This window comes from Sceloporus occidentalis, unplaced genomic scaffold (genome assembly GCF_023333645.1).
Source record: "Sceloporus occidentalis isolate IW3139 unplaced genomic scaffold, rSceOcc1.0.p SCAF_1, whole genome shotgun sequence".
Lineage (NCBI taxonomy): Eukaryota > Metazoa > Chordata > Lepidosauria > Squamata > Phrynosomatidae > Sceloporus > Sceloporus occidentalis.
The window spans coordinates 235841953-235856297 of NW_028316981.1; the positions used below are offsets into that span (position 1 = coordinate 235841953).

The 14345-nt window shown below is 39.4% G+C and overlaps 1 protein-coding gene across 1 annotated transcript in view; it reads left to right on the plus strand.

Moving 5' to 3' along the window:
• The window catches only part of PGM5 (phosphoglucomutase 5), a 78353-nt gene extending 67919 nt beyond the window's left edge, over positions 1–10434 (plus strand). The window contains exon 11 of the mRNA XM_089490321.1: positions 6843–10434. Coding sequence (XP_089346447.1) covers positions 6843–6932 — 90 coding nt within the window. The 3' untranslated portion in view covers positions 6933–10434. The remainder of the gene's footprint in view (positions 1–6842) is intronic.
• The last annotated feature ends 3911 nt before the right edge of the window (positions 10435–14345 follow it).

Consider the following 14345-nt stretch of genomic DNA (forward strand, 5'->3'; position numbering starts at 1 on the left):
TGTAGTTATGCTAACTATAAAGCCAAATACACTTTATAGCTTATTAGAAGAGGCCTTTGAGTTTCACCAATGTAAATGGAAATGCACTAAGTTTTATAAATAGCTGAAACCGATTGTCATGTTTATTAATCAGGTTTGATTGGCTGTTCTGCACAGGTGCTGATTATTGACTTGTTTTATCTCCTATTTGCTTTGATTTATAAGCCTGGTATTTTAGCATGCTATTATTTGGATTAGAAATTGGCATTTTTATACTAAAACATTTCATATTTTTAAAAACCTTACTGTGTATAAAGTCATAAAAACTCATAAACTGAAAGCATGACTGACAGTGGTGTGTGCACTGCACCACTTAAATGTTGATTAAAATCCTTTTCAGTGCAGGCAGAGGTTAACTCACATGGAATTGCGTCATGGGAAAAGCCAGGAGTAAGCACAGCCTTCCATTCCGGAAACATCTGAGGAGACCTGCAGTGCGTTTCTAATAACTTTGCAGCCTGTAAAACACATATACCAATCTGAACTTATTTCCTGTCCCATAAATCTCTGGCAATAGAGATGATGCTTTTTTATATTCAAAGGCATTGTGTGCTGAACTGGAAAACAATACCGAATGTTCTGCCAATATGAAACACTGAATTATTTAAGATATTTTGACCTGTCTAATTAAGACGAGGGGAAGCACCTTTGTATAAGAGGCTGGGCTCAAAGAAAAATCTCTTCCATGTCAGTCGATCAAAGCAAGATAAACACAGTCTAGGAGGTAAAAAGTGTGAGAGTAAAATGTTTTTGATTTTGTTGTTGTCATGTGCCTTCAAGTCATACCCTAAAGCAAACCTATCACGGGCCTTTCTTGGCAAGATTTGTTTAGAGAGGGTTTGCCTTTGCCTCCCTCTGAGGCTGAAAGAATGTGACCTGCTCAAAGTCATCCTGTGGGTTTCCATGGCCAAACAGGGATTCGAATCCTGGTCCCCAGTCCAGCACTCAAACCATTGCACCGCACTGCTCCCAATTTTAATACTGTTCCTTATTTACTGCACTGTTGCCAGAAAGTGGAAAAGTTATTTTTGGGGGCCTTAGGTTCATGTAGCCCACATAGCCACTGGCCAAAAAAGTAACACTTCCAAGCTCTATCTACGGCTCCTACCTCTTTAGCAGCAAGTAGATATAAAGCTAAGAAAATTATCTCTAATTTTGTTTCCTTAGTGGGAAATGTTTTATCTAATAGATTTCTATATGAGCTGTTTTTAGAATACCGAAACGGAAGCATTTTTAAAAAATCAATACACTTCGAATGTCTTCAGATCTTCATACTTTAGTCTAATCCATTGAGAATTTGAAATTCTGAAACTGTTGCTTTTCTGAAAATGCCTGGACGCTTAGTTTCCTTAAATAATTAACGCTGTACAGAAAGGAATGGCAAGAATCTCAGAGAATTGAAGAATGTTTACCTGTCAGTTTAAAATCTATACCAAGACTATTGGAATAATGTCGTATTGTATGGATTTACTGTAGTCACCCACCCACTCCCTTATTCATGGGGATACATTGCAAGACCCCCAGTGAATGCTTGAAACCATGGGTAGCACCAAACCCTATATCTGTAATGTTTTGGGACCTCAATTGACTACAGGTAACTGAAACCACACAGAATAAAACCATAGATAAGGGTGGACTATGTTATATTTTTGGGGACCGTGGCTGACAGTGGGTAAATAAAAGCATGAAAAGTGAAACCGCAGGTACAAGTGTACTACTGAATAACAGAGAACTGCACTCTTAACTTGATTAAAAATAAATATTTGTAAGTGTCATATTTTTAAATACATAAAGTAAAATATAATTCCAATGATAGTGAAAAAATATTGATACTGTGTAGCAACCTGAATTAAGGGTGCATTTCTTCATTCTAAGGCCCCATTCCCACTGGGCAGGTAAAGCGGCTTATATTGGTGTGATTCTGACTCGGATTTTTTTCCGGGTCTAATTCGAATCTGTTCCTTCATTTCCATTATGAAAGGGCGCAAATTGACTCGATTTATTTTGACCCCTGTTTTCGTTCCCATTGGATTTCCTCCCGCTGTATTTTAAAGTGGAGTAATTTGCTCCTCGTTCCGATTGCCCTTCCAGAACCTCTTTTTTTTAAAGCAGCTGTCAATCAAGCGCTTAGGCAATTAGACATCACAGTGACGTCAGTTGCTTCGATGCATTTTGGCAGGAGAAGGAGCCTCTTTGCCCCCAAATCCCTTTCCCTCCCAGGCTGTCCTATGTCTTCCCAAAACCCCTCTGGGAAGGGAAAAGGAGCATCCACCTCCCCCCAGTCCCTTTGCCTCCCCCATTGCTCCCTGGGCTGTCTGGGAGGCGATGAAGCAGGTATGTAATGCAAAGCTGATCTGCTGCTGAGGCACTCAGGCGGGGGGGGAGAAAAAATAATAGTTAAAAATGGTGTTCAATGGGTCTCCTCACACGTCAGTCTATGAATATGGAGCAGGGGAGAGGTTGCAGGGGGGCGTAATGTGTTTACTATATTTGGAGGTCATTGTAGCAATTTGCTATGTTTGGACACTCAACAGAGTGCCTGGGTGATCGAAAACTTATTTTATTTTATTTTTTTAAACACATTTGTCTACACATGCAATCACCTTGCCCTGCTTCCCACTCCACCAGGGGAAAGGCTAGGCGAACGGGAGAAAATGGCACTGGCAATGCAGGAAAGAGAACAAGTGGATGACACCCCCAGGTCAGCCCCTTGAGCACTGCTCCTCCCAACCCCAAGTTCCCAAATCAGACACCCTTTTGTTCTCATTTGTTTGCTCCTAATCAGACACGCGAGGTCCAGGAAAAACCTCTAAAAATGTGCACCCTTTTTAAACTGGTTTATCCACTGCTGATTCGGGTTTTCCAAGGAAAAATCAATTACCTGGGGATCAGATCCGAATTCCAATGGGAACGATATCGGTGCAATGAGGATTGAATGCACACTCAAATGGGAACGATGCCCCATAATCTGCATCTGGATCCTCTTTATAAGCCAGTGGGAACGGGCCTAAATATCACCTCATTGCTTCACCTCTCTTTTTTCATTACCTTCTTCCTTACTTAAGCAGTAGTTTTGAAACGCATATGAATTATATTGCTTTATCAGTGGCAGCAGGAACACTGACCCATTCTAGCACATTATAAAATTATTATATGACTTTATCAATATAGTGTGTACAAGTGGAGAAATTACAATTCTCTGCAAAATGCAAAGATAACATGTGATATGTGGGCAGGAAACAAATCACTGTAAAATAATGATTTCAAGGAAATTGAACTTTGGATTTTGAATTATCTATCCATTACAAGACGAACATGGACTCCATTTAGCCATTTTGGGAAGTGATTTGTTCTAATCCTCTTTTAAAGCCTTCTGAATAATTAGCCATTACTAAATCTTGTGCACGCCAATATCCTACATTCTTTATATTTATTTCCATTTTTATTTAAAATATTTTAAAGAGTTGGCTCTTTTGTAATGCAACAAAACCTGGGATAATGTAAAGAAGTGAACCAGTGAGATGATTATGGAGAACCACCTGGTCTCAATTCGATTGATATATCGATTGATATATTTCATAATTTTTTGTGGGTTTTTCGGGCTATGTGGCCATGTTCTAGCAGAGTTTCTTTCTGACATTTCGCCAGCGTCTTCTCTGAAGATGCCAGCCACAGATGCTGACATCAGAAAGAAACTCTGCTTGAACATGGCCACATAGCCTGAAAAACCCACAAAAAAACTATGGATGCCGGCCATGAAATCCTTCGACTTTACATTGATATATTTCAGTTGGAAAGTTTTAAAAACACTTTCCAGAACTGGCTTTGCAAGCGTAAAAGAGCAGTAAGTTCGTTGCTCTCTTTAAAAAGGGTCCAAGTGGTATCGCTGACAGATCAATGGAAGAGTAAGATAAAAATGTATTTATTTTTTCAATGTATATAGCCTACATCACCTGGTATTCTTTGGCAGTCTCCCATCCAAGTAGTATTGGTGGCTGACACTACATAGCTCCCAAAATTAGAGATGATCTAGTGCCATTAAGGCAGTCTCAGGGCTCTGGAAAAAAAGGGTCGGGAAAGGCCTGCTCTTCGCTGGTGGCCCATTCGGGACCAAGGCAGCGGTCCACTTTCAGAGTGGGTTGTCCAGTTGCCGTGGTCCTGTGCTGTAGTCCAACTTTCAGGTCTTGATTGGGGATGGAGCGGCCAGAGGCCACTCCAAGCCACCGGTCTGTTTGACCTCAGAAATGCTCAAGCAATAAATGGGGATAAACTATTACCTCGGATATCATTTAAGATACTTAATTTGAAGATCCTCTTTAAAGTGTTTCAAAGTAGCACCTCTTTCTCAGTGAACATCTAGGCTATGACACAGTTGGGCTTACTTAACCCCATTGAACCAGGAGTTTAAATGTATCAATTTTATGTTGTATTGTAGCCATTTTGATGTATATGTAAAGCCAAGGCTTTAGCTGCATTTGAAGGATCTGGAAACCCTCCCTCTGGTTCCTGCAAATTAACCTAGGATGAACACTTCCTGCACATAGGCTTATTAAATAGCCTCAGCCTTTGTGCACATTTTATTATATAATTAAAGTAATTAAAACTTTGGACTTTTATGCAGTATTATAATTTCATTATATGTCTTTATCAAGCCAGATCATGACTATGCTAAATTGTCATTATGTCATGCTGTATCCTATTTGATTAGATGAAAAGGAAACCAGAATAATAAAATCATTACTGTGTATTTTGAATCTGTATCTGTCTGAACTATTTTTGTGGTGTGATAATAATAATAATAATTATTATTATTATTATTATTATTTCCATCCCACATCTAGCAGGATCGAGGCATCTTACAACAAAATAAAATTCATACTATCTATCTATCTATCTATCTATCTATCTATCTATCTATCCATCCATCCATCCATCCACCCATCCATCCATCCATCTATCCCATTATGACTTCCCTCCTAAAAGAGCAGCATATAATTTTACATAACAATGATAAAATAACGTAAGTCATTAAAACAGTCAGAGACAGTATTGGGGTATTCTGTGTGGTAGTCCATAACAACCGGTGACCAAGTGGATTATTCAGGGAAGGCTTGTTGGAAGAGATCCGTCTTGACAGGTCATTCCATAGTTTGGGAGCACTAGATGAAAAGGCCTTCTTGGTTAACTGCAGCCATTGGTCATTATTGGCTACAGTAAGTTTTTCCCAGAGGACCAAAGTGTGCGGGGTGGATTATATGGAAGGAGGCAATCCTGCAAATACATTGGACCAGGCCATGAAGGGCTTTAAAAGTCATTACCAACACCTAGTATTGTACTCGGAAACTACCGTATTTTCTGGCATATAAGACGGCTTTTTAATGCTCAAAATTGTGTTAAAAGTTGGGGGTCGTCTTATACGCCGGGTTAAGCCCGGCCACAGAGGCCGCTAGAGAGCCTCGCGGCCCGGCACGTTCGCCGCCGACCTCTTCTTACCTTCCAGGCCACCCTGGTCCCTGGAAGCCAACGTGCCCAGCCTGCTTCTGGCTTCCAGGCCTCTGGGAGCCCTTGGAAGTGGGTGTGCGCACGCCCAGCCTACTTCCGACTTCCAGGCCTCCAGAAGATCCCGGAGGTCGGCGTGTGTGGGTGCCAGGCCCCCTTAACTCGGCCTATAGTAGGCCAGGGCGGTGCCTGCATGTGAGGCAGGCTTTGCAGGCCTCAGCAGAGGCCTGGGGAACCGGCGCACGTAACCAGTTTTTAAATGAAGAGGGGGTTGTCTTATACGCCCGGTTGTCTTGTACGCCGGAAAATACGGTAATAGGCAGCCAGTGAAGAGATTTTAAGATAGGTTCCATTCTATTAGAGTTGCATTTGCTATTATTATATAATGGTTGTGGAAGTAAAGGGACCATGTTCTCTTCTTGTTCCTGTTTTATTGCTGTGTTGCATTATTGTATTGTCTTTCTGTTATTTTGCTGCCAGGGGAATGTCGGGAATTGCCATCTAGATGTCATGCCTTAATTATTACCATTTTATGTATTTTGGATTTTGTATCTTTATTAGGCATTATGCTATGTCATGTACTTTAGATTATGTTTGTATTCTTTATTATTTATTTCCACTTTTTGTATAATTATTTTATTGTTATTATGTTTGTTATGCTACAATTGGTGGGGAGGCTATATTTTTTGCATTTGATACCTTTCTTTTGTAATCCGCTTTGATTCCACGAGGAAAAAGTGGAATATAAATAAATCATTTATTATTATTATTATTATTATTATTATTATTATTATTTGGATGCTTCTAGCTGTCCTGGTGGCTAGTCTGGCCGCCATATTTTGAACTACAGTGCATACGCTGTAAGCCACACCGGAAACACTTCTCCCGCACCCCGGAAGAAACAATGTGGCACGCGCCCGTGTTTCTAATGGGGCTTGAGTTTAAGTGGTATTTTCCTTACATGGTGGGGTGCAGAACAGATCCCCCGCATACGGGAAGAGCCAACTGTAATTGAAGTTTCTGGACTAGGCACAAGGATAGACCCATGTAGAGCGCATTACAGAATTCAAGTCTTGAGGTTATCAGCGCATGTACCACTGTTTCCAGGTCCCCCGGTTCCGGGAATGGATGCAGCTGGTGTATCAGTTCTTGTGAAACTGCTTATTACAGTAATTACACACACATACAAACACACACAAACCCTGAGCTACCATTGCTATTAAAAATTTTTGGGGGGAACCCTTGTTAATTATCTTAATTTGTCTTACATCATGCCACTTTATTGTTTTTTCTTCTTCTTCTAGGCTGTACTGAGTCCTCTCATAGCAATTGCACTGAAAATATCTCAGATTCACGAGAGGACAGGCCGTAAAGGACCTACTGTCATCACCTGAATCAAGAGAAGATCAAAACCCCAGGGCTAAGATTAACAGGAAAGAGATAAAGAGGATGTTACAACATATCAACTGTTTGTGCCTTATATAATTCTAAGAGTTTGAGAGCAAATGTGGGGGAACACAAAATTCAGTATTGCTCATATTTGGTTTCATTCTTCTTTTAAGACAGCAATGCACTTACATCCATACTATGGCTTCCGTATATTCTTATACACAAAATTAACCAAAGAAAAAGCTTTCTGTATATCTATGTTCTAATATTATGTTCTGCCAGCATGACAGCAAAGATATTAGCATTATGTGTTTCAGAAGCAATAGTGGGCTACATACTCCCCTGTTTGAATATTCAGGTGGTGGTAGTATTTCAGGATCTCAGTTTTAACTCAAGTGTAAGTGTATTCAAAAATCTCAAACAAAGGAAAATTTATACCATATGGTTTCCAAACTTACTTTTTGATTCTAAGTGGTTGATGTCATAATTTTTAACTAAAGTTTAACAAGCTCAGTTAAAGGGCAAGGTTCAGTTCTTGAGAGGTTACCCATACTACCCAAAATGCCATGCATTTTTCCTTTAGCATTAAATGCCATCCAACACACAGTATCAAAGCAATACAACTCATGTACAGAAACTGCCGGTATGGGTATTCCAATCTCTCTTAGTTCTGATTATGCCACTTGACCATCTGTGTGTTTAACTGGTAGTAAATCCCACAGAGATCAGTGGAATTTACTCCTAAATGCATGCAGTGTAGCTTTATGCTGAGATGCTGTTTAACAGATCATGATTTCTAAAGCATGTTAGCAACAGCCATGCCTAATCACTTAGCCAAAGTTCCACAAATAATAAGTGCTCTTTTCTGTACCAGCTGAAGCCTGGCATCTGCTATGTTCTTGTATACTTTATGTAAGTTAAAGTTTTGAATCCAAGGGGTAGAGGAAGAAAATTACCATGGAACCAACTCTTTGGCAAACTGCTCCCATTTTCTGCTCTTGTCTGCTGTATTATTCACATATTCACCAACAACACAAATACTACACAGGTGGTCTACATGCTTGCAAAGAAAAAAAATGCAATGTCTCTTTTCCACTTAGCCACTTTCTGAATTCAAACATAACTTGTACATTTTTAATTTAAAGGAGCTATCTATTCCATTATTATTGAACAATGCTAGGGGTGACCTTTTAGTATTGAGCTACTGCAGCTGCTTTGGCAGAGATCCATGTCTTTTGTTAATTTTACTGTTTTTTGGAGGGAAGTTGCCTAGACTATCCTCCTGCCTTTTAAAAATAAATGTGATGTTATGAATTGGAGTCCAAACCTTAACAAACTGTATCTCAGTATGAGTTTGTTTCTACTACTTAAATATGAATGACCATGGCTAGATCAGACATTTTATACAAGAAGTTTTCAGGGGCTCCTTTAAAAAGTTAACTTCTAATTTCAAAAGAATTCAAAGGAACAGAACAGAAATGCCTCCTCACTGAGTGTTAATTTATCACCAGAAATAGAGATTAAAATGGTATTGTGCTCTGGTTCCTTAAGTGCATGATAACTGAATGTCACCATTTAGTGGTATTTTGAAGCACAGTGTTTTGAGTTCATGGGCTGGTTTTTAAAAGGATTATTTACATATTTGGAATTATAGTGTGGGAGTGAATCTCTTAAAATGAGTCCAACAACAGGACTTAACAAAACACTGATAACTAGCCCGCACAAAATGATATAATTTTCTTTGGGTTAGTGCCACTTCCTGGTCTAGTGGTGCTAAAAGAACTGTGGGAGGTTACTGAAGACCCTGAACATTTTCCAGAGTCATTTACAATAGAGTAGTATTCTGGTTCTTTCAAGACCTTGAAGGGGGTGGGGAAAAGTTAGCAGTCTATGGAATTAAGAGGCTTCATTTTGAGTGCATTAATTAACAAGTGAAATGCATTACACTTGTTATTTTCATATAACACTGGTTAAAGGAATGTGAACTGTGCTCTAACAGAAAGAAGTGTTGTAGCTCTGAATGTCTTTTCGGTGGAGAGGGGAGACCATGCCACATAAAACAGCAGCTATGTTGCCTGTGGAAGTATAATAAATTGAATGAAGTTTTAAAAACATTTCTCTAATTCACTTAGCTGTCTGAAAGTCTACCAAATACATTATCATAGGATGAGTCATCATTGAACAGATGAAGCAGAGGAGAAAGGATTGTTCAGTGAATGCCTGGACACAGCAAATGGTGCTTGTGCCTGTGAAGGAATGACATGGTTCCAGTGGCAAAGGACACTGAAACAATGAGAACTCCTTGTGCATATGACTCATTTGAATGTTATTCTTCTTTGGGAACAGAGGTGTGGCTGCTTCTCATTTGTTGAAAGGGCATTTGTGCAATCTGAAACGCATAGCATAGTCATGTCCAGTGCAATGGCCAAATGTTCAAGTGCAATCATTAGTACCCTTGTGCTTTAAGATACTGATTTGGTTCCTTTTGATATTTGTTGACACTTGCTATGACATGTAGTACCATGCAGTGTTATATTTCTGCCTTGCATGAAATTGCTGATGATAGGATATGGTGTAATAAAACAAGACTTTTAAAAACTTGTGTCTAAGTAAATGAGGCACTGAACATTTCCTCACTTCTAAGAGCACAGTGTTTTATTGCAATATCATTAAACTTCTTTTCTGTAAATCAAAATAGGTTTTCTGGATCGTTATTGTATAATGCTAGTGCATGCACACACATACCCCATGGGTGATGTGCTGTCATCATGGTTTTCCTTTCCTAAGCAGAGGTGTCTCATTGTTTGCTATTGGTTTTACTACTGTGATAAGGAACAGGACAGCCATGGATGAAAAAGCTAAAAGATGAATAAAACTTGGGAGACCTTTATAATATTTTTTTAAAATTAAACTACATAATATTTCTGATTTGCCATGGATTTTTGAACATCACTGTGCTGCTTCTGATAATGTGTATTAGTTCCTCTTTTTATTTTACACAAGGTATATTGCTTTGGTTTATTGCATGAAGGCAACAAACTGAGATGCTGTAAACTCTGGCATGTTGTGGGTAGTTCAGAGTTTGTTAATTTTGACGCTGTTAGAACAAGTCATAGTTTGTTACACATGAAAATGCTCCAAACAATGGAGGTCAGTTATGCATCACAGATAGCTTCTTAGGTGGGTGCAGTGGATAAGCAAGCTGAACAGTTCATTGGACCAAAGTAAATGTATACCTATGTTCCCATGATTTCCTGTTTTTACATGTTTTACTTGATTTTATCTTCTGTGCACTCTAATTTATTGACAAACTGAGTGGAGAGGGTTCCAAAGAACATACAAATCTTAAGGCCAATTTATGAAAAAAGAATCAGCATCCAAAGTGCTGCTTTTAAGCATGACCTTGCAAATTACTGTCAATACAAGACATTCATGGCACAATGCAAACTTCAGTTGAATCTTTTTTTTCAAAAGCTGTTTGCTGTACAGTATGGAAGATATAGGAGGCGGCGCAGCAGCAGCGAGGGAGAGAGAGGCAGCGTCTTTGGGGCTGGGCAGGCCCCTGGAGTATCCCCCCTCCCACCTGGCAGCCCAGCAACAGCAACGAAGGTGAGGGCACCGCCCAGGGCCCTTTAAAAGAGGCCCAGGAACAGCGACCTTGGCGAGGCGGCGCAGCAGCAGCGAGGGAGAGAGAGGCAGCGTCTTTGGGGCTGGGCAGGCCCTTGGAGTATCCCCCCTCCCACCTGGCAGAGAGTGTGTGGTGAAATTACTGATATGGGCAATAAAAACCATTCTAGAACAAGCCCTGATACAAACAAGCAGAACAAAGCTTCCAAACAGCTTAGAATTGATGACTTACTTGTTAATGAGGAAACTGCGAGTACTCCATCTAAATTGGCAAACACAAACTTAGAATTTTCAATTCCAACTGCTAATAACTTTCTTGTGTTGGGGCAAGAAAATGAGCTTTTATCTGAACTTTTAGTATCTTCAGGGAGTGAACCGGCTATTATTGGTGGAGGGGTGTCCCTGGAACTAAATGAGTCTGTATGGGAGAAACTGCCAGATACTGAGAAGGAACAACTCACAAAGCAAAACAAGTTAAATCCACCGGATTTTGTGACAAAACAATGCCTTTTAACAGCTCATACTGTCATTTCAATTTATGAGCGCTTAGGGAAAATTTTTAATCAGGTAGAGCTTCTCAAACACTCCTTTGAGACTTTTATGCAGAAGCAATTAGTGGCAAAAGAGAATTTAGATTATGTCAATAGAGAAATACCCTGTAAAGCGAGGATTTCCACTATCAATAACCCCAGAGGCAATCTACCAGCAACTTTTAAGGAGATGGGGGAAAGAAACCATGGTAGGGTTTTACAAGTAAACCAAGTTATGTTGCAAATTGCCTACAACAGTATAAACAACAGCAGATGGAGATCCAAAAGAATTATTAGATCCTCGCTGAGCCAACTCCTACAGGTGCCCTTCTACGACATTGATATCCTTGATGTGGAATGGCTTCCTAATACATCAACTTATAAACGAATCTTGTTAACTTTTGAACAATCTACAATTCCTCTCATGTTGTTGAAAATGAAACCTTTTTTATTCAAATTCCAAATAATTCCAGCACAGGTTTTTCGGGATCAAATTATATCTCCTCTGTTCCCTAATAAGCATGATAGTGGGGGGCCTGCAGTTCAAAGTAATGCCCACCTGACAATTCCTAAAGGAATCCCCAAAGGGACCCTGAGTAAGACCACACCGAAGCCCAATTCAGTTAAAACCTCCAACAGTACGGCAGAGAGGCAACCCACAGAGAAACTGGCCACAGATTTAAGTGATTTAATAATTAATATAGAACAACATGACATCACATCCAGAGTGGACGACCTTAAAAATATGCTGCTTACTACAAAGGATTTGGCCATACCACTGTGGAACTCAATAACTACCGCTGAGGCCCACGATGTGGAGAGGGCTTTAGATATGAGTTCTATTGATGCTCTCTTATCAATGAATAAAAAGGATCTTACAACTATAATTCCACTACAACCTTTGGAACCTAAGAGAGTTAATACTGTACCCTCCCCGCATGAAGCATCTAACAAACAAAAGGGTCCAGTTCAAACAGAACTCTTGAACATTGATGATGACATGGACTTTACATCAGCCTGACAACTAAGCTTATTAAGTTGGAATATCATGGGCTGGGGAAATAAGTTCCATGATGCAGACTTTGCAAATTACCTCCAAACTTTTAAAATTCTATGTTTACAAGAGACATGGGCCCTTGAAACTAATTTGCCATCTCTTTATGGATTTCAAGCATTTTCTGTTCCCGCAGCTAAAAGTTGTACAAGAGGCCGTGGTAGTGGTGGTCTTACAATATTTATATCGGTTGATTTGCAGGCAGAGATTCAACCAATAACTAGTGCTTTTCCACATTGTATACAAGTGCTAGGTATCAAGAGCATGGATTTTGGTTTCTTAATTTGTATAAATGTTTACTTCCCCCCTAACTTAGCAAAGAACGTAGGTCCTAATAATATTTGGGATAGTTTATCTGAAACCATATTTTCCTTAGAGAGCCAATATCCCTCTACAAGGCTTTTACTTTGTGGAGATTTTAATGCTAGAATCGGAAATGACTCAAGGCAGGTGGAGAGTACTAACCAAGGATCAATTGCTTATACTGCACCAGTTCCTAGGGTCTCAAAGGATATAATTACCAACAAAGCGGGCTCTAAACTTATGGAAATTCTTTCTTTGCATGGCTTGCTGTGCCTTAATGGAACCTATTATGATCTGACATCGGGTTCATATACGTATGTTACCAACAGGGGAACAAGTACAATAGATTATATAATAGTATCTGCAAATCTGGTTCCTGATATTTGTAGATTTGAAGTTATTAGTCGTGTTGAAAGTGATCATTTCCCTTTGTCATTATTATTTAATACTGGGTCATTTCATCTCCCTGGTACTCCCCAAAATTTAAATTTAAACTTAAATTTAAATGGAATTCATATCGGGGAACAGAGAATACGGTGGTCAATTAATCTGGGTAGCTCAGTCCATCAGATGCTGGAGAGTATTACTTTTAAGTCCCTACAATCAGCTATTTTAAATTCCACTTCAGATATTCTACATACTTTCCAAACTATCATTCAAATGCTTAGGCCCAAGTTGGTGAGTAACAAACAATTTAATCCCAACACGGTAGCAACTAACAGATGGTTTGATTTTGAATGTCAAAGTGCTCGGAAAGCACTGATGAAGTGCTCTCGGCAGGCACTTAGAAACAATGACAATATATCTCCTGAAATCTTAGCCTCTATGCGGTCAGCCTATAAGGCACTTTTAAAACACAAAAAAGATGAATATATTAGAACGCAATGGAAACAACTAGCGCAAGCGGTTACAGAAAAAAATGAGAAACAGTTTTGGGATATTACTGCTTCTAGCATGAATAGGATTAGACCGGTTATTGTGGGGCATATTACATCACAACAATGGTATAGCCACTTTAGTAAGCTCTATGGAGTTACAAATGCAGAGCATCACTCTTTTTTTGATTTAAAAACTACCTATCTGCCTCAATGGCCCCCAGTTTCAGAATCTGAGATAAAAAAGCTGATTGCAGCTCTGGCATTGAATAAAGCCCCAGGAGAAAATATGATGCCCCCAGAAATATACAAAAAATTTTCTGAATGGTGGGCTCCAATATTAGCTAAGGTATTTACCCAAATTAATAACACTGGGATAACTCCAGTAGGCTGGAAACAGAGTGTAGTCGTCCCCATATATAAGAAGGGAGATAGGCAAGATCCTAATAACTATCGGCCCATAAGCCTGCTGGACGTGGATTCTAAGTTATACAGTAGATATTTATTAAACAGGTTGGAGGATTGGGAATTTAATAACCAGATTATTTATCCTGAACAAGCTGGATTCAGGGAAGGCCAGAGTACTATTGACCACTGTTTGACTCTTTATTATTTAGCCCAGAAAGGAATCGAAGGCCCTACAAAACATCTATTTGTTGCCTTCATTGATCTAGCAGCAGCCTTTGACTCAATTGACAGAAACTTGTTATGGCTTAAATTGGCCAATACCAATATAGACAATCGTTTATTGTTTCTGATTAAGGAACTTTATACCAATACAACAGCAAGGATTAGAGTTGGTACTTCTGGCTCACTAACTGATCCCATTCCCACAAATAAAGGAGTTAAACAAGGATGCCTTTTGGCACCAACACTTTTTAATTTATTTTTGAATAATATTATCCCAGTACTTTCTGGCCCAGAATTCTTCCCGCCTACACTTGGATCTAAAAAGATCTCTATTTTGTTATATGCCGATGACATGGTTTTAATCTCACTTACACGTATAGGTCTGAGAAGGTTACTTTC